General features: G+C 38.1%; 1 protein-coding gene across 2 annotated transcripts in view; it reads left to right on the forward strand.

The window, feature by feature from the left end:
* Window positions 1-26,695, forward strand: part of SEMA3C (semaphorin 3C) — a 116,812-nt gene extending 90,117 nt beyond the window's left edge. For both annotated transcript variants that reach the window (XM_033058802.1, XM_033058803.2), the window contains exons 12-18: window positions 1,475-1,697; window positions 12,117-12,205; window positions 14,132-14,173; window positions 15,438-15,595; window positions 18,825-18,892; window positions 21,767-21,897; window positions 23,764-26,695. In XM_033058802.1, the coding sequence (XP_032914693.1) occupies window positions 1,475-1,697; window positions 12,117-12,205; window positions 14,132-14,173; window positions 15,438-15,595; window positions 18,825-18,892; window positions 21,767-21,897; window positions 23,764-24,177 (1,125 nt within the window). In that variant the 3' untranslated portion in view covers window positions 24,178-26,695. The remainder of the gene's footprint in view (window positions 1-1,474; window positions 1,698-12,116; window positions 12,206-14,131; window positions 14,174-15,437; window positions 15,596-18,824; window positions 18,893-21,766; window positions 21,898-23,763) is intronic.
* Window positions 26,696-27,618: the final 923 nt, after the last annotated feature.

A 27,618-nucleotide genomic window follows, 5' to 3' on the forward strand; every position in this document is an offset into this window, starting at 1 on the left:
AATTAACTCCTAACTGAGGCAGAAGAGGACACTAAAGCCTGTGATTAGGCTGAAGTCCCCTCTCTGTTTTCTGGTTTACCCAATGAACAGTTTATTGGGGACAGCTTTTAGCAGTGAGAGTAGAACAGGCACTCCTGCCTGTGGTTACGGGGATGCCCCGGAAGGTGAAGACCCAAAGTCTAACATTGCATCTCGTCAGGTGGGTTTGACACATGACTCACATATCCCCAGACAGTTTCCAAGTCTTTCAGAATATGATTCATTTTATGTAATTTTAGCCATCTAAAAGCAGGGTGTTTAGTCTGAATTACTGACTACAGAGGAAACCTAAGAATAAATGCCTGACTTTCAGAGAGTAGAAGTCAGGTGAGGTAAATCTCTCCCTAAGATAGTGCCTATTTTGGGTCTGTGGTTTTGACCAGAAACTCCATCCTAGATGTAAGAATGGCCCTTGTCAAAATAAACAAATTTCCATTGAGGGCTTTTTATTTAACAAATCATTTTCCAATTGGAAAAATACTGTGTTGAAACACTTCTGAATATCTCCAGTACTCTGAGGAGAGTTTCACAGCTCAGAAATATGGTAAGGGGGAAAAAATGAAAGCTGAAAAGCAGCAGTAAGAAGTGAAGTAGTGATAGCTGTAAAGAAAAAAAAAATCAGGTAAATTAATACAGGTACACCCAGAACTTTGTGCCAATTACTGACATAGCTCTGATTTCTTCACAGTTTCCTGTTAGCTTCAAACTCAGTAAACAGCTGAGTTTTCTAAGATGGCTTTTACTTTCTCGTGAGGCCCAGAATGCCTCAGGGATGATTATTTGGATGGTGCTTTATTATACTTAAAGAAGCATCCAAAGTATTAATGGACTTCAGTTACTTCTAAGGCATTGGGGAAAGTATAGAAAACTTTTTCAGATATAAATAAGTTGTTATGGGACTCCCTCAATAACTCCATATTCTTGCTCTTTCAAATGAAGTTTAGTCACAGGCCCTTTCATCATCTTACAATCAGCGTAGTGACAAAAGGGATATTAGCCAAATACAATTAAGTATCAAATTTTGTCTTTTGCCCTTGTACTAATTCTGTAAAAGAAACATGCAAAAGTTTGGTATCTTTCCATACCAATTCTCTTGGTGGTGGTTTTTTGGTTATTCTTTTTTTTCAGCAGGCTGTTTAGAAGCATAAAAAATGTAGAAATAGGTTCAGAAGTACAGATCTTTGCATCAAGCTGAATTTTGAAGGCGCAAAAATAAATTTTGGTTTGTTTTATCAGGAGTGATGGGAGTTCAAAGTGTAGCTTTTCAACAGTTTATTCCCCTTAATAGACTATAGTAACTTTTGGCCAAGTCTGAAGTGCTTTTTGGAGAATTTCTTACATCAGCTATCTGTGCATATTTGTAAATGATCTGGAGATGAAAGCTCTCAGAAAGACGGTGAGTGCTGTTCATCATTACTGTGCATGTTTCCTGCAGTGCCCGGGAGGAGCCTTCACACCCAACGTGAGGACAACCAAAGAGTTTCCAGACGATGTTGTGACCTTCATTAGGAACCACCCTTTGATGTTTAATCCCATTTACCCAATACACAAGAGGCCTCTAATCATCCGCATAGGGGCTGACTACAAGTATACAAAGATTGCTGTGGATCGAGTGAATGCTGCGGATGGAAGATACCACGTCTTGTTTCTTGGAACAGGTAAAACAAATTTGGCAGCATTCATTTTCCTCTGTTGCAATGTAATCTGCAATCAACTCGGATTTTTGCAATTGACAGCTTTCAGAAATATTTGTTTAAAGTTTGCAATCTACAGAAATGGTATAGAAGTCCATGAATTATGTTCTCTTTACTTTCTGTGCATTTTCCTATTTACTACAGACATCAGTTATGTGCAAGAGATACAATGTATTGATCTTAATTTTGAGACAAAAACACAACACCAGTGCATATTTTATTTGATCTAAATTATAGTACTCTCTTGAATATGGTTTGTCTGCAGTATGATTCCACATTAGATTTTGATGATCTCTAGCACAAGATAAAAATACCAAAATCTAGCTTTATTTTTTTATACTCATCATCATTATTTAATATATGCTGTGTAAGAAGCATATATTAAATGAATTTATTCTTTCTGAATAAATGCATTATCTGATCAAGATGTTGCAAAGGGAGAAACAACTTCTCCAGAAAGCAGTAGTAATATGGAAGCACTTAGCAGAGAAAGAGAAACAAATGGTTTGAGTCCTAGCAGTAGTGGACACAGAGAACTTGATCCAAGTATTCTATAATAATTTCTGTCTAATATAACCTATATTTTGTTTTTACTTACATCAGATTTGAGTCTGGTGTTATGTGTCTGAAGTCTGCAGGGAACAGGTTAAGAGATTCTTGTACTGATCAACTTTGATTTTTTAAAATGTTCTGATATGAATCACACCCTTTAGATTGAAGCAGACAAGTAAAGTGGTACTCTGACTAGACCCCAGGACTCACTCACTTCTGAAACTCCCACTGGTTTAACAGGGAGTTAAAGACTCATAGGCACAAGGGCTAATCTTTTTTTCACTTTCCAGTAAAACAAAGGAAAATAACTCTAGGAGAACAAATACATATCTGAAAATGATTAGAGAGATGGCTTGCTTTGCTTTTATGGGTCACATATTATTGGGGTCCTGATTGTTTTCTGCTTGTAGAATAACTGTTTCTGCCAACAAACTCTCATGGGGCTGGGAATAACTTTCTTGTTCTAATAGATTTAGGAAACGAGTGCTAAAAAATCTCTTAAGAATGTCAGGCTTCTATAGGGAAAGCATTAAAATTGACTTTCTTCACTCTTCTTAGACAAACCTCTCCAACTATCAAAATCAGCAGGGTGCCTATATGCCAAAGGAGGCCAACTGCTCACTGTGCTGTGTGTGCAGAAGTATATCCAGCAAACTGGTTGATGGAAAGGATTTTTTCCCTGTATTTGGCTCCTGTTGGGAGTACTGTGCCCAACTGTGGGCTCACCAGTACAAAGAAAACATGGACCTAAAGGAACTAATGGAGCAAGATCAGTTGAGGGACTGTATGATGTGTTGTATGAGAAAAAGCTGGGAAAATGGGTTTATTCAGAAAAAACTAAGGGGAGACCTTAATGCTGTTGACAACTATGAAATGGGTGGGTACAGCTACCTAGTGGGAAAAAAACAGATGGGGACTCTTTTCAAGGTGCTCAGTGCCAAGGTGATGGATTTCGCACAAGTTACAATATGGAACAGTGCTGTTTGATATAAATTATATATTTTTTTTCCATCAACATGATCAAACAGTAGAAAAAGAATCCAGAGAGGTTATGAGTTCTCCATCTTCAGAGACTCAAAAGATTCAAAACCCATTAAACACAGCACTGACACCCTGCTCTAATAGGACTTGCTTTGAGTGTGGGACTGCACCAGATGTCTACTACAGGCTCCGGGTTTCTTCAGTTCAGTGAAAGGAAAACAAAACCACTTCATTCATGTGAGGTTATGGATGGAAAAAAATGAGAAGGGTTAAAACTGAGCAAGAACTCAATTTGGCTACTGCTGTAAAAGACAATAAAAATGTTTCTATAAATATATTACCAGCAAAAAGAGAGTTAAGAAGAATTTTCATCCTTTACTGGAAACAGTGAAAAGGCTGAAGTACTTAATGCCTCAGTCTTTAGTAGCAAGACCAATTCTGCAGGCTCACAGCCCCTGGGTTGGAAGATGGGAATAAGGAGCAGAATGAAGCCTCCATAATCCAAGGAGAAATGGTCAGTGACTACTACACCCCTTAGACACACACGAGGTCTTGAGGCTGGATGGGATCTACCCAGGGATACTGAGGGAGCTGGCAGAGTGCTCACCAAGCCACTTTCCAGCACTTAGCAGCAGTTCTGGCTAACTGGGGAGGACCCAGCTGATTGGAAGTTATGTGATGCCCATCCACAAGAAGGGCCACAAGGGGAATGTGGGGAGCTACAGACCTGTCAGTCAGACCTCAGGGCTGCAGAAGGTTGTGGAGCAGATCATCTTGAGTGCCATCACATGGCATGTGCAGGACAGCCAGGGATCAGACCCAGCCAGTGTGGGTTTGTGAAAGGCAGGTCCTGCTTGACCAGCCTGAGCTCCTTCTATGACCAGGTGACCCACACAGTGGTGCAGGAAAGGCTCTGGGTGTTTCTGTCTGGACTTTACTAAGCTTTGACAGCATTTCCCACAGCATTCTCCTGGAGAAGCCAGCTGATCATGGCCTGGATGGGAGCACTGTTCACTGGGGATATAACTGGCTGCAAGCTGGGCCCAGAGAGTGGAGGGGAATGGAGTTACATCCAGCTGGTGGCTGGTCCCAACTGGTGTTCTTTCAGGTCTTTCCCAACCCTAATGATTCTATGATTCTGTGTTTTTCCACCAAACCTTTAACAAGTCTCCATCTGTTGCAAAGTAAATGCTTAGTATATGATAAGGCATAGTCAGGGTAATGAATTACTCAAAGAATTTAATAAATTTTTGATCGGGGTATTTTTGTTTTCTTGTCTGGAAGTTGATAAGTAAGTTCTAAGGTATTCTTGACTCTCTCCTATTTGCAGCTGTTGGAAACTACTAAATTAACCTAATTAGAACAGGACTTTGTACAAGGTGGGCTCCCCCACCCTCCCGCTTTCCCCCACCACTAACATAAACCCACATTTTTTGTTTAGTTTAATTAATGCACATACAATTTTTGACTTTGTGACCTGTTAGGATATTTTTTTCTCCTTTCCTGCAGAAGTCTTCTTCTGCTATAGAAATATCAGAAGTGCTGATATAGACTATCCCTACCTTTGTTACACAACTATGCAAGAAAACTTGGTAAAAGAGAAGTTTTACTTTACTGTTAGTTTTCTTCCTTGATAAATCACTATGTTTAGTCAAAGTAATAGATTGGTAGGCTAGTGCAGATCGTTCGAATGAACTTTCTTTTTTTTCAATGTATAGTGGTGCCATTGTTTTAAAATGCTCTATAAGCATCTAATGTTATTTGGAGGCAAATTCTACTAAAGCTAAGTGGAAAAGATTGAGATTTAAGTTCCCAGACCATATAGGTTGTTAATGTAGCAATAATAGTTAAAGCTGGAAAACTATTGAAAAGGTGAAATGTCCTTGAAATTACAATTTGATAGTAAGCATTTTAATAACTCTGCAAGAGGTAAACATAGGAAATTTCATTTTATTTTTGATGATCATTTGACTGTTTTTAGGTGATCAGTGAGGCCTCAAAGGCACACATGTGCTGTTAAAAACATAAAAATACCTGAGGTTGTTCTTATGTTAATCCTCCTCTGTGTATCAGCACTGGACCCATTGTAGATCAGATACAAAAAGCGCAGCTCTTGATACTTTATATTCATTGCTTTATCTTCTTCATTACACTGGAGACAAGGATCATTTTCTGCTTTCTAGTGAGATGGAGGGCAGGCATTATTCTTCCTGAGCAGGGCACAGGACATTAATACCTTCCAAGGTCTTCCTCCAAAGAAATCGTTGCAATATAAGTTACTGCATTTCTCAGCCTTTTCAAATAAAAGTGATCAAGTTTCAGCTACTGAGAGGAGAAACTTGTTTTCTTTATTCTCTGCTTTCTGTGAGACTCAGGAGGATTTGATAGAGATATTAAGTGTCAAAAGGAATGCAGAGGGGATTTGCTTTGGTGTCAGTTCATCCCAGCAAATGCAAAAACCACATTGTATAGGGGAATTTCATGTGATAATTTCCTTGGGAGCCTGGAGCCCCAGAGCCAGAGACAATGGGACTTGACACCTGGTGACAATTACACTCAGCTCAAATGATGAGTTACTGCTGCTGAACTGAGATGTTGCCAGCCATGTCTGTCACTGTCAGTGACCTGTCTCATGCTTGAAATCAGAGTGTTTTATGTCTTGCCAGATGCAATGCACACAAAATGTTTAGCTTTTCCTCTCTTCCTCCTCTATAGCCTTAGTAATAAATCAGTTCCTGAATGCAAGTGAAGAATAACAGAAGTACAACCCCAGTGGTTTTCATCATGTAGCCGTGGCACAGGAGGGTAGAAGCACCTCTGTAATTTTTTTTACCTTGGTGAGAACTAAATGTAGTGTTTCCTTTGCTCCCCCAGACAGAAGTACTGTGCTCACAGGGGCTGGTCCATACCCAGAGTCAATGCACTGCTTTTCTCCCTTGCTTACCTCCATAGCAAACAAAATAAATCCCAGGGACATACCTTTTTATTTTGGCATTCCATGTTTTTCAAATGATTGCAATCTCCTGTTTTTCCTATACTTTTAAACATGAAGACACCCAAAGCACTTAACAGAACTTGTTAGTTTTGTTAGGCCTCCCTTAAGGGATCTCTTCACCCCTGTCTAATGTGAGCTGACTTGGAGTCAGGAGCAAGTCTGGACTCCTGGAGAGCAGTGCTGGAAGAGTACTGTCTACCTACTTTGTCTTCCCAAACAGAAACCCAAGAGATAATTTAATTGGAAAAAGTATAATCATTCATTTGTATGTTTGACCAGAGCAATGCTGATTGTATTTTTTCCCTATGCAATGATAAATAACATATTCAGTTAAAGAATTTGGGATTAGGGTTCTGTTTCAATTATTCCTTTTCTGTGATGGGGTAGGACTCAATCTGAGTTTTTTGGATTCACCCTAGAATTATACTATAATGTGTTTACTCATTTCAGTTATATCAAAAGAACCTGAGCTTTCAATATTTTGTGTTCATCCTTTGGTAGATTATTTTCTGAGTTTTAAGACAGCAGTAAAACACCATGAGAACATATTTGTGAGATTAATATTCATTTATTAAGCATGCCACCTACTGCTTGCATCACAAAAGCCTTTGGTCAAAGTACACACAGATTGCACAATCAAAAGATTATTCACGGGGTTTTTTATTGCTCTTGGTGTTACGAAAATATTTAAATGTCTGGGTCAAACTTGGGTACATTAAACAGCTATGGGCACCAATGGGTTTTTTTTTAGGTCCTTGCTATCAAGATATGATATGTTTTTCTGGAAAGAGATCTAAGTTACTGTCATAAAAAGGCACTACAGGCTTCAATGTGGCTTATTGAGATGATTAATTTCAGCCACATGCATCTGATGTGGTGTGAGGTTGATCGATGTTTCTCATTATCTTTTCTTCTCTGATGAAACATTTGTTTTCAAAGTCTGGATGCATTAAGTGCCTCCAGAGCATAAGTTTGTAATACTCATTTCCATGGTGTTGTATGATGGCTGTCTTTTTGGAAAACTAACCCTTGCTGACAACAGTAGCCTCCAGTAATGCAATAGCCAAATGATCTACAGATTCTAACAGAGAGATAATGTGGTCAAAAGAGCAAGCTTGCCTCCCATAGTTTTCCTGGCTGCAGCTTCGTGACTGTGAGCTTGGGAAGATGATGTTGCACAACAGTGGCACAACAGGCGTCAGACACAATTTCCTTCTCCTTCTTGGTCATAGTGCCTGAGTCATTCATAACCTTTCATTGACCTGTTCATCCAAAGCTTTTTCACAGACTTTTAAGATGATATATAAGTTAAGAGGGCATACCTCCACCTGCTTAATTTCCCTTGTTCAGTTTTTATTCAAGCAAGCTCACTCTGTGTCCCAAAAGATTGACGGAGCAGGGGATGTACAAAAACTTCGCCCTCAGGTGTGTGCATTTGTATCTGTCTTTTTGTTCTTTGATGCAGCTTGAATTTTATGAAGTTTCACAGAGATATTATGAGCTGGAGAAAAATTGCCCCCATTTGACAGATGAGTGAACTAAGCACAGAGAGGTTAGTGGCTGTGGTGGGAGCGCTGAGTTACAGCAGACACAGAGCGTGGGAACGTGGCTGTCAGCCCTGCCTGCCAACCTGCCACCCTCTCAGGTGCTCTGCTGAGCCTCAACAAAAGCTGTTCTCTCAAACAGACAGATTTCAAACATTCTATAAACTTTTTGCTTTCTTTTTTTCATAAGGTTATTTGTATACATCAGGTTCAACTCAGATAAGAGACCAGAAATAATTAGCTGCCATTAGGCTGAAAGGTAAAACATGGAGAAAAAGTTGTTAGAGGGTCTCCAGCAGTGTCAGACACTTCAGGGTTGGGAATTGCTGAGGGAAGCCTCTCAAAACTCATGTCAGAGTAGAAGTGGGTGCCTATTACAGTAATTCTTTTATGATGTGGAAAATTTGGGGGTTTTGTTTGTAGTTTGTCCATGTGATGTGGCTCAGGGGTAAATGGGTCCCGGCTCTCTTTGAGGCTCACATTACTGACAGCTGCAGTGTTCACTTAGAGCTGGAGAAATAAAAACTAGTCAAAATTCAGAGAATGAATTTTATACCCAGACCTTCTGATTCACCCAAAAACCTCTGCCTTTTTCATGTCTGTTCATTATACTTTGCTTTTTCCATTGCCCATGGTAAAGCAGACCAGGAATTAATGTAATCAGGCATAGTATACAGGTATTGATGAAGCTTAGCTGATTAATACCAGTCCAGAATCATGTCTTGCCTTTCAAGAAATATTACCATAATTATGATGATGATGATTTGCCTCTTCTGCTTCCATTCCATTTGTTGAAATGCCTTCCTTCTTGTATTTCCCACTCTGAATACATTCTACACCTATTTTTTAGCCTGCGTTTTCCTCCCTTGCTGTTCCCAGTTTCTCATTCATCTTAGAGGGAATGTGATCTCGGTGTCATTGTCTTTATCACCTGCATTTGTTAAGCAGGTTTGAAATGGAAAAGCATTTTGAGTGCTCCTGTCCTCTTGCTGTCAGCTTAAGGGAGATTCTCTTTTGTTTGTCCATCTCCCCTTGACTCACAGACTGCTGAGCTGATGCAAGGCTGAAAATAACTCCCGGTGAAGAATTAGGAAAGTGGTGAGCAAAAATCTGCCTCTTCAGTTCTAGTGGTCGATTCTGGAGACATAGTAGCTTTTTCATGACTGTGTAAAATCATAGAAATGGAGAATTGTTTTTAAGTGGATTTCTGGAAGAACAAGTAAATGGCAAAGGAAACCGTGCTGTTCATTTTAATGAATTTTAGAGGATTACCTTCTAATTTCACATGTTGACCAAACTTGAAAAACTTCACTTGGTCTTGTTTGATGATCTCTTATGCCTGATTTACAGCATAAAATATCTATTGTGAAATACACTTGGAAGCAGCTCAGGCACTGCTTTGCATAAATGTCCTGCAGTGCACAGTGCTTCATCCTTCCTCTGACACAGGGAATTTAGTTCACTTTTTTTTCTATTAGCAAAAATAAACAAATAAGATTTTTGACAAAACTCAAATATACCATAAGCTTTCTATGTGAACACATGTAAGTGACTTGATTTGTCAGATACAAATTTGTGCTTATAGTGGAGACAGCAGTACTGCTGAGAAAGAAAGAAAAAGTGGGGTTTGGGGACAAATACTTGCTTTTCATTTATTAAGAACCTGAGCAACAGTAGCAAGACTACTTTTAGAAGCAATGGGATAACTATAGCCTATAAGCTCTGTATTATTTCAAGTGTTTATATGTAGGTGTATATAGAGATGTATATGTACAGAATTTTAAAAAAATTTTTTAATCAATAGCGTTCTATTGCCTACTTCAATATTTTATTGTAAACGTTGTATTAAGTCTCCTTTAAAACAATGGAACATTCCTTTCTGAAAGGATCTGTCCATCATGGTACAATACTGAGTCAAAGCAAATGGTAAAATACCGAGTCAAAGGGAATGAACACAAAGGTAAACAGCCCTTCACTCTGTGTATTTTTCTGGGGTGTGACAAAAAGGAGATAGGAGCTTGCTTTACAAATAGGAAAGGTTATTAGGACACAAGGGCTTGGCGTCAGGCATTATCAGTATTTTCTGTGCCAGTGCCCAGGATAAAATCTCCCCTCAGGTTCTGATTTCAGTTCGGGGCAATGTTTGAGGACTCAAGACAATTTAGGAATTTTAAATGTGTGGCATGTGCTAATGGATCATTGACATAAACCGGTTCTTCAGAGGCTCAGCAGCCTTACATTCCTTTGCAGGTAAGGTCACTGTCAACATGTTCAGTGCCCTGTATGTCAGGGTTACAGGTACTTGACACTTTGCAGGCAGCTGCAAAAAAATCCCAAAAGGCTGCAATTCTTCCTGCACTTATGATTGAGTATTTTGTAAGGTAGAATCTAATGTTAGAGAGAGAGAGAATTGATGAAAGAATGCAAAGAAGCAGAGGCAGACTGGACTGAAACCATGTACGTGTGTGAGCAGGTTATTCCCTCAGAGAGAAGAAATACACACAACCCCTTTCTCTTTTCCTCTGAGGGAGGCATCTGCAGCAGTTTAACACTTTGGTGGGTCCTGGCAGTTAGTAAATCTCTGTCAGGTTCTCATAGCATTGCTAATACTGGCACCCAGGCTAGACCACAGCTGTGCTATCACAAGATTTAGTTTCAGTGAAGTTCTTTCAGAAGGAACTGTTTTATCATGCCATTGTATAATGAGAATAAATGTCTCTGCAGAAAATTCTCATGAAAAATTCATACCTAACGTGCCCTGAGCATGTACCATTGATAAGTAGACATTTTCAAGTCTTGTCAGCTTTCAGTTTCTCTTTTCCCTCTTTTTTTTTTTTAAATACAAAATACTGCAATGTGTTCTCTGGGTGTAGCCAAGTGATTAAATATCAATATTCTGGATTTAAACTTTTTTTGTAATAATAATAATAATAACAACAAGTAGTAGTAGCAGTAGAAGTAGTAGCAATAGAAGTAGTAGTAGTAGTAGTAATAGTAGTAGTAGTAGTAGTAGTAGTAGTAGTAGTAGTAGTAGTATCTGGCTTCCTCAAGTAAAATAAGGAGATGTAAATTACTTACAGTAATCATCTTACCCTGCAGCTCCAGCTCAGAATTTAGTCACTGAGCTTAAAGCAAAAATAAATTTGAACTTTTTCAGCTTACATTGTCTTCATTATGAATTGCCAAACAGGAAACTGAAATTTCCTAATAAATGTAGATACTTGCCTGTATTGTGCTATGCTAATGTTCTACCAAATGCACAACTCTACATTGCTCTTAAAACCTTTGAATGCTGAACAGAACCTGTACCATGTGTTCTCATTCCTCACAATCAGTATTGGGCGGGTAGATTTATTCTACTCAGTCTAATTTATAGGTCTTTGATGTAAGAGGAATTCTATGTGCTTTTTCCAAGTTAAAATGCTCATTCTTGTGATTGTCCCACAGTTTATTTTTTCTGCCACATCAGAAATACTTCAGTGGCTGTCTCAGCCTTTAAGAGCCTTCACAGATGGACCCCTTCATCTCACATATTCTTTTCACACAAGAAATTTGGAAAACTAACCAGAAATTTCCCTTTGGTCTCACTCATCACATCTACTCTGCAAAAAAGCTGTCATTGCCACATATTTCTTCTACTTACTCCTTTGTCCTGAGTGGATTTGTGAGGCTTGGAACTGTATTTTAAGAGGGAAATCATGATACAATAGCTAAAATAGCTTCACCTTGTTTTTTCTTTTGACCTTACAGAGCAAAATATTAGCTCCTATCAATATATAATGTACTTGCTTATTGTTTTAATTTCATTAAAAAAAGCTTTCATCTTACTGTGTTTACATGTAGATAGAGTTATTCTTTGAAAGGCTTCTCTTTCACGTCATCAGTTATCCTAGCATTTTATTATTGGATATGAATATATCACATCCTGCAGTAACTCCCTTTTACCTGTTTATATTGTGTTTTATTTTCAGATCATTAGGATAGATTCTGCCTCTGTGTGTCTATACTGCAACAGAATTACTGAATTTGATAGACCTTTTTGTATAGAATGGTAACAGTAATGGTAATAACTCCAATCTTATTATGACTTATGTTCATATATGAGAATACTATAATAGTATTTCTGTATAAGGAATCATCTCATCATTCTTACTGACTCCAAACCATAGAAATTACTGAACATTTCCTACCTTTCTCTGTGTCATAGTGCTTGCTTTGACAATTTCCTTTTATAATTAATGAAGGTTAATCTGTTTTTTTTTATTTTTTCCCTCTGTGTCACATGGTCTCACTTGTTCTCCCCTATTGCAGATCAAGGAACCGTACAAAAAGTTGTTGTCCTACCCACCAACTTCTCTGCAAGTGGAGAACTCATTTTAGAAGAGATGGAGGTTTTTCAGGTTTGGCTTTCTCCTTCTTTCCTTTTTCCAGTGTGTATGTTCGCACAAACACTTTGTTCTAACAGACTTTGGCAAGGGCAGCTGTGATTTGATAAAAGATCGAGTAAATGTTCATGTCAGTTTGATAACCACATAAAGAGGATTGCAGAATATTGACTGTTGTGAAGGCTATAGCTAGCTGAAGCCCTTTTCTTCTGCTGTATTTCAGTTGCCTGTTTTTTATGTTGATATACTGGCTAGAAGGATTTTGATAATCAGTTTTTTAGGAGGTCATTTTATAATGGCTTCCAGAAGGAGACTTTTATCATTGGCATCACTACAGAGACCTTTGCTTTTTTTGTTTGGAATTTCAGATTTCTGTACTTTGATTATCTGAAGATCTTCCCAGTTCTCAGTTGCAAAATGAAATCAAATTAGTGTTGTTTCTGCTTAACTCCTGTTCTTCAAAGTCACATACCTCTGGAGTCAAGAAAACTACAATTTTAAAACAACATAAGCTGAAAAGAAACACAAAAACCTGCAGGGAGATAAAGGAATAGCCTCTGTCAATCACTCTGGCATGTAACAGTTGTAATAACCTAAAGAAAATGTTCACCCTCATGTTGGAAAATCCCTCTCAAATACTTGAATGGGCTATTCATTAAACAGTAGTCTCGGGGCAAATGGTGGTGTGTGTCTATAAACTTAGCTAAGGATTTTGTCACAGCCTTTTCTCTATTTGATTGACAGCATACAAAAAGGAAAATTTAAGCTTCTTTATTGAGGCAGCATTAACAGTTTCTTTAAGAAAAAGAACACTCATAAAGGCATCTGTGTTAACACTCATAAAGGTGTAGTTAGTCTTTCTAGGCTTTTGTTGAAGACTTCTTGCTAAAAAAGATATATGTGAGTGATATTACTTAAAACACACTATTCACCAAGATACTGCTAATTCCATTTACTGAAATATAAATCAATAAAGCATGAAGATAGGTGGGCTGAGAGGCATCCTCAGCCTAAACCTGGTTTCTGGGCCTCTATGCACAAATCTTTTTATCCTGAACCCTAAAAACCATGAGATCATAACTTCTGCTGTTAAAATCTGTGTGGCATCATGGTGTTCAGATGAGTCTCTCCAAGAAAGCAAGGATGAAATCATGGGCCCTGGGCTAGTTAATATCAAGGGTAGCAAAGAAGAGATCTTCTTCCAGAGTAAACAAGGAAAGGAGAATGTGTCATTAGATCCAATGTTGCATTTGACCTGCATTCTCCACACAGTTCATGAAGCAGCTCTAAACTTCTCCAATTCACATGATTTGCAGCCAGATTTTCTAGTGCTGACCTCCCTGCTGTGTTGTGGTCTACTGCTATTAATCCTAGCCCACTGTTAAGGCTTTCCTTTGTGACTGAGCAAATGCTGTATCTTAAAAAAATGCTGAACATTTTTATTACCATCGATTTTATTACTTGTTTGGATGAACATAATGACTTAAGGCAAGGAAAGTAACAATTCCTTTTCCAGCTTTTCAGTATTTGATTTGGACACAGACATTAATAGACTGCTATGATGACACACAGTAGTGTACAGTATGTCTCTGGGAAAGAAACATTCAAAAATACTCATGTCATTTTAAAAGAATCTAGTCATTGATAATCTCAATTTATGTGTTGCATGGTAACCAATCTGTATGCACTGTAGATAATTTGTAGGAAAAAGATTTTATATTCTTATCTGGATCATGTGGTAAATATTCATTTTGTGAGACATTAATTGTTTATGTGTCATTTGTTTAGTTCTGAAAATAGCTGTACTTAGTAGGAGTGAGTGGTTCCTTTCCAGGATATAAAAATGTATACCTTACTTAGAAATTACTTGGTCTTTAGTGACTTTTAAATATTAATTTTGGGAAAGAGTTATTGACAATGGTTTGTAACCCTGTTTTTCAGAGTAATTCTCCTATAACATCAATGAAGATTTCGTCTAAAAAGGTAAGGCAAAGTGGAATGCCTTCTTAGTGCTTATTAACTGAGAAGTAAATTGACTTAGATTCTAGAATATCAATTCTTGTGGGGCACTAAATATAGGGGGATTTTCCATAATAAGTACAGAAAAATTGACTGATGTTTGCAGGAGCTGTTTATATGCTCTTCAGCCACTAGGATAAAAAAAATTCTATTCATTATCTATCATTTCTAATTCACGGAAAGTGTTGGTTTTCTTCTTGTTTTGATTTACAATTAAGGAATTAAAAAATACTAAAAGAGGAAATTCACCCTCCTCGTTTTTTTTCTCTAAAGTCCCAAATAGAAATTTTTCCTTGAAAGTCTGTCTGATCAGTGTAAAAAGGCAGTGCTGGGGCTGTTGGGCCCATGGTGCAATTGTGGATGTCTGTTTAGTTGTAACAAACTATGGCAATAAGAATGATGAAAACAGCTGAGAGGCTTTCTGCTGAAAAGCTTAACACACAAGCTAAAAACGTGTATTCCATGATTTCGCAAACAAGATGTTGCTCAATATTTTACAGGGCTACTACTAAGTAAATATTATTCACTAACTCAAATTCAGTATACTTTTTTATTATTAGGACAAAAAGATCAAAGGAATTTCAATGGGGGTTGTTCAATATTAACTTACATTTTTAGAATGATTAATTGTTTTTGACTAAAACAGTCATTTTGGCCCAGATTTTGGTAGTGATCTTCTCCCTTTTAACTTCTCTTGTAAAAGCTTTGATTTATTATGAAAGTTCTCTTGGCTTATTTTTCCAGGTATATAAGGCTATCAGAATCTGGCCATAAGCCTCAAGATAATCTCTAGATTTTACATCTTGGAAATGTACGCACTGGAGGATCCAACTAGGAGCTCTGCATAATATTTATTAAAGTGACTATGTGCAGAAAAAATACTTAGTTCAAAGGCTTGAGCTAATAATCCTCACTGAATAAGAACCAAGTTCTAAAATCTGAGTGATATTAACTCAGTCTGCCCCAGAACAGAACAATAACACTCAATGTCCAAAAAACCATTAACATTCCCCAGTGTTTCTAGGTGTTTCCTAGCAGGAAGGTGGAAATAATACAGGCCTGTTCACCTGGGAGGTTTCTGTTGATCCTTACTTTGTATGAATTTTTGGCTCCCCTCTCGGTCTTGAGTTAATTCCAAAATTAATTGAAAGGTTTTTTGGGTGTGTTAGCCAGGTCTCGAGTGAAACTCCTCCAGATCAGAAATAAATGTTCCCATTTCCTCCTGCAGCAACAGCTGTATGTGAGCTCAGATGAAGGGGTGACACAGGTTTCCTTGCATCGCTGCCACATCTACGGGAGCGCCTGTGCCGACTGCTGCCTGGCCCGGGATCCCTACTGCGCCTGGGACGGCAGCTCCTGCTCCCGCTTCTACCCCACAGGAAAGAGGTGAGCAGCCTGGTGGAGTTTGCAAGGGAAGGTGGTTTTGGTTCTGCTACATGGCCTGGAGTGTTGTAACATGATGGAGAAGTGGGATGCCATTCCTTTCAGGAGCATATACAAACAATACCCCCACAGCTGTTGTGCGTAGAGTTATTTGTCACCTAGGACTGTATGCTGCAAGAGTCTATGGTAAAGAGCTTGGCTTTTCATATTTAAAGTAATGGATGGAAAAAAAAAAAAGAAAAGGGAAAAAAATCCTAATCATAAATATTAATCTTTCTGTCTCACACACACAAAATCAGTGAGACATTTGTTCTCTTCATTTAAATTCAATTACTTACTATGGATGTAATTATGATAGCCCTAAATACAGTAAAAGATCTCTCAAGCTGTCTGAGGAATCAATTCATTTATATTTTTTTGTTCCTCATTTACTCCTAAGTGAGAAGAAATATTTTCAGGAAATTTTTAGGCAAATGTGATTTCCATATAATGCCTGTGGGTTTGGGTTTTTTGACATGAGGTTTATTAAAGCAGAAAGGGAAAGCAATTTCTGTTTAATTTACAACAGAAACTAATAGTCCATCTCATAATTTTATGCAAAACACAATTCTCTTTCCTCCTCCCAGGGGAAATATTTAATAGTGGAAGGCTGTAGTGAGCTGTTGTCTTAATAAGATTTCACTTCATATACAAACAAAGCTACAGAATACACAATGAAGTGTTACTGCAGAGGAGACAAACCTTTCAGATGTATGCTCTCTACAACTAGCTGGAAGGAGATTGTAGCCAGCAGAGGTTGGACTCTTTTCCCAGGTGACAAGCAAGGGGACAAGAGGAAACAGCCTGAAGTTGTGCCAGAAGAGGTTTAGAGTGCATATTCTAGAATCACAGAATCATGAAATATGCTGAGTTGGAAAGGACCCATCAAGACCTTGGAGTGCAACTCCTGGCCCTTATGGGACACTCCAGGGATCTCACCAGGTGCCTGAGAGCATTGTCCAAACACTTCTTCAAGGCTTGGTGCTGTGCCCACTTCCCTGGGGAGCTGTTCCAGTGCCCAGCCACCCTGTGGATGAACTTTACTTGATATTGAGCCTAAACCTGTGACTGTGCTCTGTGTCTGCTCCTGAGCTGCAGGTGCAGAAGGCCACATACAGTCACTGTTTTTTATTCCTGTTCCCTCATAGAGGGGGAGAGTTGACAGAAACAGGCAAAGCTTGGATCTGTGATAATAATGTCATCCCCTGGACAATTGTTTTTGTTATTGCAGTTTTCTTGACTCACTCCTTACTTGAGATTACAAGCTAAAGCCCAAACTGGCCACATAGCAATTGGTAGAGTACATGGGGCTGTTAAATGCTTTCATTCTGAATATTCAGCCACCAGTTTGCAAACTCATTGTTTTCTTCCATGGAACAAAGGTCACAATATGGGGGAGGAAAGAAAAGGAAAATCCCCAAGTCTCAGGCCACCTAACTCCTACAGTAACATAGCTGCCAAAAGGTGAAGGAGCTGTCAGGTACACCCTGCCTGAGCAGTTTCCAGTTTGCCATCCCCATTATATACACCCACCCAGGGTTATTTCCACTGGGACTTACTTTCATATGATATTTTGTTTGCAATTTGCTCTTTATGTCAAACCAAAATAAACACCTCAGACTGTATGGAAAAAGGTCTGGTTTTCATATGTGAAGGAAATGAGTTGTCTCTCTATCTAACAAGACAGATTATGAAGGAAAAAACATTGTTAATTAGAGCCAAATCCCATTGTCTAGACGGTAGTTTCTGCTGTATGCATTTGCATATTTGCTTCTTCTGACACTTATATCTCCTGTGAATTATTTCAGTTCCTCATGCAACATCAATTTACCGCAAAACACCTTATGGTATTATCTTGATTTTCTAACCACCACTTTTTTTAAAAATAAATATCTAAGTTTACATTCTCAGAACTGCTTAATGCAAGCAATACAAGAACTCATGACATTCACTCAGAAATTCTTCATTGCCTCCCTTGCCTCATGCAAATAGTTCACAAGGTTTAAGACCCAAGGTATAAAATGAAATATTTTTGATGGTAAACATAAAAACTATACTTGGAATTTCAGTAATTACTCCTTTGAAATGTCACCTTTCAAATATTTCCTTTTCAAACGATGCAGTGAAGGATCAGGTGACAGGGGATTGTGAGCACTCTCTGGGTGTTTGTGCACTACCTGGTACAATGTGGCCATAGATGTGTCACCCTTCACTCAGCAGCACTGCAGCTCCAGGGCTTTCTATGGTTTCTGATCCTTAGTGCATAGTTCAGAATACAGCTGTTTAATATCCCAACAGTGTCCATTTGCAACAATCTATGACCAATATATTTTTTCTTGAACTTGATGAATACTGAACTACCTTACACGTTATTTAGCAATGAAAATAATATATCTAAATAATAATAATAAAAAAATTGTGTACCAGTTTTCATGCACTGAATTCTGTGAGCTATGACCTCCTAGCTAAGGAGGACTGAAATGCCAGCATTCCCAGTCCCAGTAAACTCCCCACACAGTTTGCTACAGAATTGTGATTTCACATCTGTCATCCAGATTATATAATAAATTCCCTATTTAGAAATACCCTGATACTCGATGAGTTTTATTATATTTTGGAAATAGTCACATCTCTTTAAGTAGAAGACAGAATAGAATCTCAGCTCTCCACCATTCTGAATGGATACTCCAGTCATTCTGCTACAAAGGTGGCTGCAGGCACCAAAAATAAAGTGCTTGCTAAAATGAAAGCGAGAACATGCCCTTTAGCATAATTTTGTGCTGGTGTGTTAGATATGAGCAATATGAATCTTATACATCTCATTGTTAGCTGCTTGCCTTTAGGAAGTGTTCCAGCTGGGGGTTCTGGCTTTGAATGCTGGGTACTGTGAGTGAACAGATAGGTCTCTTTCATGTATCACCTTTGATCCTTCCATCCCTATACCTCCACTGCACAACTGCTTTACCTACAAAAACTGCACCTCTTTCACAAGCTTCAACAGATGCTTCACCTAAACAGTATCTTCACTCCAGCAAGCCTGCCTGAAGCACACTCACAGTAGGTCATGAACTATCTCTAACATTTGATCAGGTGAAAAAAAAAAAAAAAACCACAACAAATCCACAAATAAAAAGTGGTTATTTTCAGTGTAGCTATCTTGGAATAACATTGTGTTTTTTACAAAATGTTGCAGGAGGAGCCGTAGACAAGATGTGAGACATGGAAACCCTCTGACTCAGTGCCGAGGTTTCAACCTGAAAGGTACTGTAATTTACAGATCCTCATGCTATATAAGGAACACAGGGCTTTCCTTTATATGATTCATTACAACTGACATTATTGGTATGGTTTACTGGTAAAACATAATTATTTTCCAAGTCTGAGTTTTGTTTTGATTTGGTTTTAGCATCTTTCCTTGCAATTACATGAAACTTGCCCATATGTGATAAAATGATGAGCTGTGAAATACATAGTTCAGCATACTTGAATTCAGAAGCTGATGTTGTTGACTAGATAAAGGTAAAGTTAATTGAGGGTTTCTCTACCTCTGTTTCCCTTCAGTCTTTGTTAATGCCTTTTCATTCACTGAAGTTTGGACCTCAGAATATTTCTGAGTGTTTGGTCCCATACTGAGTTTTGGAGCATACCTTTCACCAAACAGCAGGATCTAAGCCTGTCTTTTGATTTATGATTACTCCCTTTTTCCTTTACATGGGAGAAAAAAACTATTCCAAATTTCTTTATGAAGTCTCTTATTTCCAGCTGTGCAGCTGTTTATTCAGCCTAAACCTCAGTGGTGAGGGTGGCCAGGGCAGCCAAGACTTTCCCCTCCCAGCTAGCACTTTCTCCAGATTGATGGACACCAGTCAAATATGCCCAAAGTCAGAGGAGTAAACACAGATATATAATAAGTGCAGCTCAATCTTCTTCAACCCCATGCGTGTCTGAGCTAGGCAGTGGCAATGTATGCCATCAGACCAAGGGCACACAAAGAATTATGCTCCTTTCACCTCTGTTTATGAGCCTGAATTTTGAAATATGTTCTCATCTGTAGATGAGATACTTGGAGACCAAATAATAGAGCTAGCTGATTGTAAACATTTTTATCGATGTTTTCCTAATCAAAGAACAATGCTTTAAGATAGCATGTGAAAGGTTCTGTTAATAATTCTATTGAAATAGACTCCACTGGTTGTTGGAAGAATCTCCTGGATCAGAAAAGACCACAGCAGTCAGTTGGGTGTAGATCCCTCTGCTTAAATGAGCCTTTCCCCATGAATCAATATTAGGTCATCTATTGAAGCTGAAGAGCTTGAAGAGGTAATTCCAAGAGGTGACCCCAATGTTAGAGAATACACCTGAGCTCTGAGAGGTCACTGTTGAAGCAACTTGAGCTGCCTGTCTTCCCCTGCAGGCAATGGGCTGAGACCTCCCACCCACTGTCTGTCCCAAGGGTGGGTGTCTCCTCATTCCATGTGGAAAATGTGAGAATGTCAACAGTCTGCTTTCTGGCCTGAGGGGAAATAATTGTTTCAACCTTGACAGTCTTGTGAAACAGGTTTCTTGTTTTCCAGCCACTTTTGTAATGTGGATGTATTTATAGGTTTATGTATTTTAGCATCTTTGTAAAGGAAGTTTTGGTGGCAGCAGTGGGATATAGGATAGGTAGATGGCAGCTGTTTCCCTGGAGAAAAAAAAAAAAAAAAAAAAGATTAAAAGAAAGAGCCCTTTAGACCCTTGCAAAATAGAATTAGAACCATTTATAGCAAAATGACTATGTTTGGGGAAAAAAATTAAATCTTCCTGAAGGACAAAGGAGCAGAGAGCCAAGCAAAGCCAAGGAATCTTCCAAGCTCATAGAGAACCATAATGCTGATTCAAAGTCTTTAAACTTGGTAGACCTCTAAACATGTATAAACTCAACATTTTTGGCACATTGTTATTTTAAATAAATCATCAAGAACTAAGCAATCTTGCTTAGTATGTTTCCTTTTCATGTCTGTTTAATATTTTTATGTTTATGTTAGCCCTTATAGCCATTACAGAAATGCATTTTGAATACCAAGTATTTCCACATTATTCTCCTAAAAGTTAAAATTGGTTTTCGTACAACTTCCTAAATGTGCTGAAGGACTAGAACCAGGCAAGTCTCCTTACTTAAGAAGAATGGGTTTCAATTTCACATATCAAATGATGAAAGAAGCTGAAAAGAATGGGAGAGTCTGAGGAAAACCAGTCTTGGGACTGTGCAAAAACAGTCAGATTTTAGACATGCAGACCTCTAGGTATTTGCAGTTCTCATTTTGTATCCATTGCTCCTTTCTCAAAAAAAAAAAAAAAAAAATATTTAATATATGAGGCAACCTTTTAAATCCAGAGGTGCTTTGTTTTCAGGACAAATATTATGATTTGGCCCAAGCAATGAGCATCCAGAAGTTCCTACTGGTAACTGCCAATTACTCATCTGTCGAGCCTATAAAGGGACACAACAAGTCTAAGTGATGACATAAGCTCAGCACTTGCCCAGGTGTTTCTGGAGTGCTATAAATCTGTCTTTCTCTCTGTTGCTGGCCTGTCTACATACTCATCACATTTCAGGTTCAGAGCCAAGTCCCTTCCTTGTGTTGGAAGAGGAGCAGAGGAGTGGGAGCCCAGCCTGCCCTCTCTCTCCTCCCTGGGATGCTGCACACAGCTGGAGTAGCTGGAGCCTTCTTTAGGGCATGATGCTTTATTTTGGTCATACAACCATATTCCCCCAACTCATAAATGGTGAAGTGTGAAGAAATATATTAAATGCTTCATTCTCTTTTGGAGTAGTAGAGAATGAAATAATTTCACAGAAAATTGTCCCTGAGCTCAGTTTTCCCACTAGCAAAGTTTACCAGACTATAGGTGTCCTAATTCCTCAGAACAGACCATGTCATTCTGAAAACATTGGTATTTGAAACTTGGTATTTGCACTTCTTCACATTTCATTTAATTTGTTTGAATTTTTTCCCCAAAATTATTTCTTTTTGGCCAATATCAGAATCAGGCATATTTCATTTAATCTGTATTGCAGAGTTACATGTTTTCTTAATCAAATGACTATTCACAGTATCCTGACCTGTTGTCTTTTTCTTTCTTTTTTCCTAGCATACAGAAACGCTGCAGAAATAGTTCAGTATGGAGTAAAAAACAACACCACTTTTCTGGAATGCACACCTAAATCTCCTCAGGCTTCCATTAAATGGCTGCTACAGAAAGACAATGACAGGAGGAAAGAGGTGAGTAATGTGAGCAGGAGCTCTGGGAGGATCTTCACTCAGCATCACATTCCCTCCCCAGACAAAGGTGAGGGACAGTTTGTGTTTTCATCAGGCAGTCTGGCTACAGTGAAGCTGGAGAATTTGTTGGATGCAGGACAGTGACCATCATTTGCTCATTTGAATAAGAGCAGACTCAGTACAGCTGGGACTTCCTCCTCTGCCCCACTGATTTCTGTCAGATCAAAACAGCTACGAGAAAATTAAAGAATCTTTGCTCATACCTGACTAATTGCAAACTGAAGTTCTGCAGCACTCAGAACTTCTGATTGATCTACGGAAATAGGCACAAAAGCAATAACTTGTATAAAGTTCAGGAGGTAGTCAGCATGCAGTAGCTTCTCTGTGCTATTGAAGAGATAAAAGGCAAAAGTGGGAGAAATGTGAAAGGTTTCTGTAGCAAGAGACTAGTCTGGGCTAAGAACACGTATTGACAAAAGCATTTCCTCACCATGGTGCAATCACATTTTCCATTACTGTACTCTCTAAAGCTCTCGAGTTTCAGTACTGTAATATACAGTATGATTGTTTATGGGGAATGTGCCTTCCTTAAGTAATATTAAAGGAGAAAAATCCATTTCAAATCCAAGGCACTTACTATACGAATAAAAAGAAACATCTTTCAAAAGGAACTTTTAAGTAATGTGGTGTCTGTTGATAGGTTATAAATACTGTAATGTTGTATTCTCCTATCAGGCCATTTTACAAAAACAGAAGGGACTTAAAAATGTCTCACTGAGTTTTCTAGTTTCTAGTCAAAGACTCAAGCCATGTCTTGGCAATCGGTGCAGTTCTTTAACCCATTGCTTCAGCAGAGTATCTCCCTTTTTTGTTCTTATGTTGAGTAACTATATTAGAATCCATGCAGTTTCAAGGTACAACAGGCAGAATAAAGCAGAGTGTTAATTAGTTTTCAAGCTCTCAGATTTCTGGAAATCTTCCATAATGTCTCCAAAAGTTTACAATAGCAGAATACCATAATAAGTAAATTAGTTCCCAAGGGAACCAAGTATAATGCAAAGTACAGTAGCAAAATAGAAAAACCATTCAGAAAAATTCCAGCAGTGTTTTCCTTTCATAATGGATTGAACTAGCAATTTTTACTTCATGCTGATATGCAAAGGAACATCTGCACATTAATTTATAATTGGATGTTAACAAGCTCTGGTAACTTGCTCCTTTCAGAAGATATGACCATCTCCTGGGACAGTGCAAAGTCTGAAGCCAGAAAGGAAATAGGAGAGTACCTGTGCTCCTGGTTAACATTGAGCCAAGTCCCACTTGAGACCACTGTGGTGATAATTTTTATACAAGGCTATACACTCTGCAGAGCAGATAGAGTTCTTCAAAAGGAACCTGCTCAAAATCAATATATTTAATGAGAAGCCACTTTGAGTACAATGCCAAATTAGCCTCCCTGGTCCTGCACCTTTCTTCCACTGAGTCTCAGCAGCAATCTCTTGATGCTGAAAGAGATATTCTCAGGAGTGCAACAGGACAAATAAAAGTTCATTTCTTCAACTTTACTATTGGAACATTATGAAAACTTCTATTTCATGTGGTTTCCAGACTTCCATCTTTGTCTACATCCTGATCAAATTTATTCTAACATAAGAAATAAAAATATTTAAGTCATTATCTTTAGCAACACATGCCTTCCTTGAGGTCAGCTCTCTCCTAAAGGTAGCAATATTAGTGGTCTCTTGGAGATAAGTGTATAAAAATATAGTGACTTTAAGAAAGTTATGTTTGAAGTGAATCTTCTCAGAAGGCCCAGTACTCTGTTGTTCCATAACCTTCCCTAAAAAGTTGCTTTTTGCTCTCTAGGTGAAGCTGACCGAGAGGATCATAGCTACTGAGCACGGGCTCCTGATTCGCTCTGTGCAGGACAGCGACCGGGGGCTGTACCACTGCATCGCCACAGAGAACAGCTTCAAGCAGACCTTGGCCAAGATCAATTTCAAGGTGCTGGACTCGGAGGTGGTGGCTGCCATGACTGACAAGTGGTCCCCTTGGAGCTGGGCCAGCTCGGTGCGGGCGCTGCAGTTCCACCCCAAGGACTTGGTGGGGGCTTTCAGCCACTCGGAGATGCAGATGATCAACCAGTACTGCAAAGACAGCAGGCAGGCAGGCCAGCAGAGGGACGAGTCCCACAAGATCAGAGGGGACTACAGCAAACTGAAGGCCCTCATCAATAGCAGGAAAAGTAGAAATAGAAGAAATCAATTACCCGGATCTTAATTTTATTTTATAGTAATAGATATTTTTGTCCTCAGTGTTGGGGGCTTATATTTGTCTATTGAGAACAAATTTGTGCAAATCTGATAAAAATTAAATGAAAATCCAGCAAGCCTCATAAAAGATCTGTCTCCCAATTAAATGCAGTGTAACCTAGCTAAAGAAAATAACTCAGAGCATTTTCTTTCCTAGATGCTTAGTGACTCTAGGCTGCCCTCTGTCCTAGAAGCACTGAGTATTCATCTTAAACCAGATTCACCTTTAATATCTCAGTATTTAAGTACAGCTGAATAGAAATTTTTACAAAATCAGTGCATTGTCCTGCAACTCTGGAACTGTACTAACTAGACTGGTGGTGAATGAATCTGGGTTAAGATGCATACCTTAGACTAGGATGGTACTAAGATTTCCTTGCACTGTGTTTAAGAACATGAGTTTCTTCTTGTTTACTGCTCATAATTGGGTTTACAGCTTTCACTCATTGATCAAATCATGTGAATGCATGTCGATGGGAAGAGAGTAAAGTGTAGTAGAAATGTTTCATTTGCTCAGAGGTCAAATGAAGGAACAAACAGAAGAAAAACAAAGAATTTATACTTTATCAGAGTAAGCACTGATTATTGTGCATAGTATGAGTTGTAATAAATTAATGAGTTCTGGAATGTAACTTAAAATATCTCTGCTCATATTGATTTTTATTAAAATAGGGTGTCCTATAACACTACATAGCTTTATAAGCGGCACAAAGGTAACATGAGAATGTTCATTATACATACAATTTTGAAAAACACCTAAGTGACTTAGGTATTTTAGCTACTTTTCAAAGGATCATACTCCAATTTCTTTTCAAAGGACAGAATGTAGATATACTGTATAGTGCTTGTTCAGAAATGAAAAATATAGATTATCTTTATTCTGTTCCATGATTAAATTGGAGCTGGTCTGCAAGGTGGAAGCAAGTCATAAGTGTCTGAAAATTTTAAAACATTATTTTTTCAACTGTTTTCTCAAAATTGCAAATATTTTAACTAGAATTTTCTAATTAAACCATTCCCATTTTCCAGTCTTTGTACCCTTATTCTTTTCCATGTTATTTTCCCAATTTGCACTGATTTTCAGTTCTCTGCTGAAAAGCAGATCAGGAAAATTAAAAAAAAAAAAAAGAATGAGGGAAAAATAAAACTGAAAAATAGGTTTGGGTCAAAAACCAAAAACTGTAACTTTAGAGGTACGTTCAAACAGAAATCTTTTGTTTAAGAAGCAGCTGTCAGGTCTAATGAAGCAAGTTTTGTTGAAAATTGGGTGAGTGTGCACCAAGCCATTCTAGGAAAAGCAATCACTTTTTTTTTGAGCAACAAAAATGCCAAAAAGAGGGACAGATCATCAATCTTTTTACTATGTAAGTGTTCTGGAAGCCACTGAGTCTGTTCGAAACAGTAACAGGCATTAAAAATGAATGAGTACCTTAGAAAAAATCACAATTATTTATGACATTATACAAAAATATAAATGAACGTTTAGCTCAAAACTGAGCTATCTTAAGTTAAAATTCTGCTTCTATTGGAATACTCTGGGAGTAACTCTAGAGGGCATGGGAAAATGCTTCTGGATTTGTGCCTATGTGAATTCAGCTCAGTGCAATGGAGGTAACACTGGTATTTATCTGCCATTAGTTGGATTGTCACTTTATCACCACCTCATGAAGGATAGCTGGGAAATGAGCCCTGATCACACCATTTAAACAGTCTCTAAATCCCTTTGAGGCATGTGGGAGCACTTTGAATTTAATTTGTGTACTTACTGCTTGCATGGCAGGGCCAGCCTGCTCATATATTGGCATCTAGTTAAGTGCTCTCCTTACTCAAGGCCTAAATGGGCATTTCTGCAATATTTAGCCATTGATAACTAAGGTCCCTCTTATGGAAACCATCAGGAAACTTTCTCTGACCTCCATGAGACTGAATTTGAAAGAGCAGGCAATGTGAATTCTGCAGGAATCTGGATTTTTTTTTTTTTATTTTATTTTTTTTTCCCCTTGAATATGTCTGACTTCTGAAGTGTGTAAGTGACAAACCAAAAATCGAGTGCCATGAAATAGAACTACCTCCTGGAATGACACTAGTGCATATTCTCTGTGTGCTGCCATGCTCTTCCGTCTCCCCAGCAGATTCACTACAGAGTTAGTGTGACACTAATGTCTGTTGTGAGAATCATAATTGCTTCCAGATGAAATACCGTAATTAATAGGTATTTCAGGGTACAAACTGCCCTTTAAGTGGTTAGGTACAGTGATATTTTAATAGCCCCCCATTAGGCCTCAGAAATTACAATTACACTGTTTTCTAATAGACTGTTGGCAATAAGGGATTCCATTAAAACAAGCAGCACAGCTCAGAGTTTCATATGATTATAGAATAATATTTTTAAAGCTGCTTCATATACCATTATTATGGTATGACTGTTTAAGGGATTATACTTAAACTAACATTTTTCCTGCTGCATGAGAACTCCAGTATATAAATATAACAAGCTTCTGTCAGTGCACAACTGGTCCAAGCTTCCATGCTTTAGGAGCCTTCCTGCATGTATAGAGAAGTCAGAAGCCAGATTCTCAGCTGGTGTAAATTAATGTAACTTCCTTGCTGTCCTTGTAGCTACTGGCGTTGATACCAGCTGAGTGTTGGGCCTTACATGTACATAATAGACAAACTGCAATTTTTGTTAAAAGTAGACCCTCTACTATAGGCAACACCAAAACTTAAGACTGTAATATTATTTGTGCTATTTAATACTTCCTATTTTAAGGAGTTCTAAATAATGTATATAATTTTATTCCTTAAAAAAATGCAAAAGCAAAATGACTTCTAGGCATAACTTCACCAAATGTAAAGATATGTTGTTCTCTGCCAAGAATTTCACTGTGTACTGGTATTTTTTTTGCCTTTTTATTTTGTGTAGTTTGTAAAGTTTGCTTAAATCTTGACCTAACAATGTGTTCTTTGCAATTGTTGTTACTGTAGATATGCGTGTTTTATTAAGAGAATCTTGGTTTTAAAAGTGTAGGTATGTGTATAAGTTCCTAGCATGATGAAGCTGTCATGACAGTGAATATGCATCATATAGTGTGTAAGAAAGAACAAAATGTAGTTTAAAATAGTGCTATTTAATTGAATATCTAAAAAGCCCAACAAAATAAAGTGTGTTGCAACATCTAAAAAATTTGTTGGTTTCCCCCTTATGGATATGCATTCAAAAAAAGGAATTTATTTTTTGTCTTTTTGTATTTTTTGTTTCAAAAGAAAAGAACCTGAAAAGCAATTCCCTAGATTTTTTTAATAAGTTCAAGAAAATATTTGGAGCATCGGGTATTGTAGCTGGTCAGTTCCGAGCCCTGCTCTGGACTGAAGCCCCAGTGACAGAGATAACAAGGAACTCATGAGGAGT

Source organism: Catharus ustulatus, chromosome 4, assembly GCF_009819885.2.
Source record: "Catharus ustulatus isolate bCatUst1 chromosome 4, bCatUst1.pri.v2, whole genome shotgun sequence".
Taxonomy (NCBI): Eukaryota; Metazoa; Chordata; class Aves; order Passeriformes; family Turdidae; genus Catharus; species Catharus ustulatus.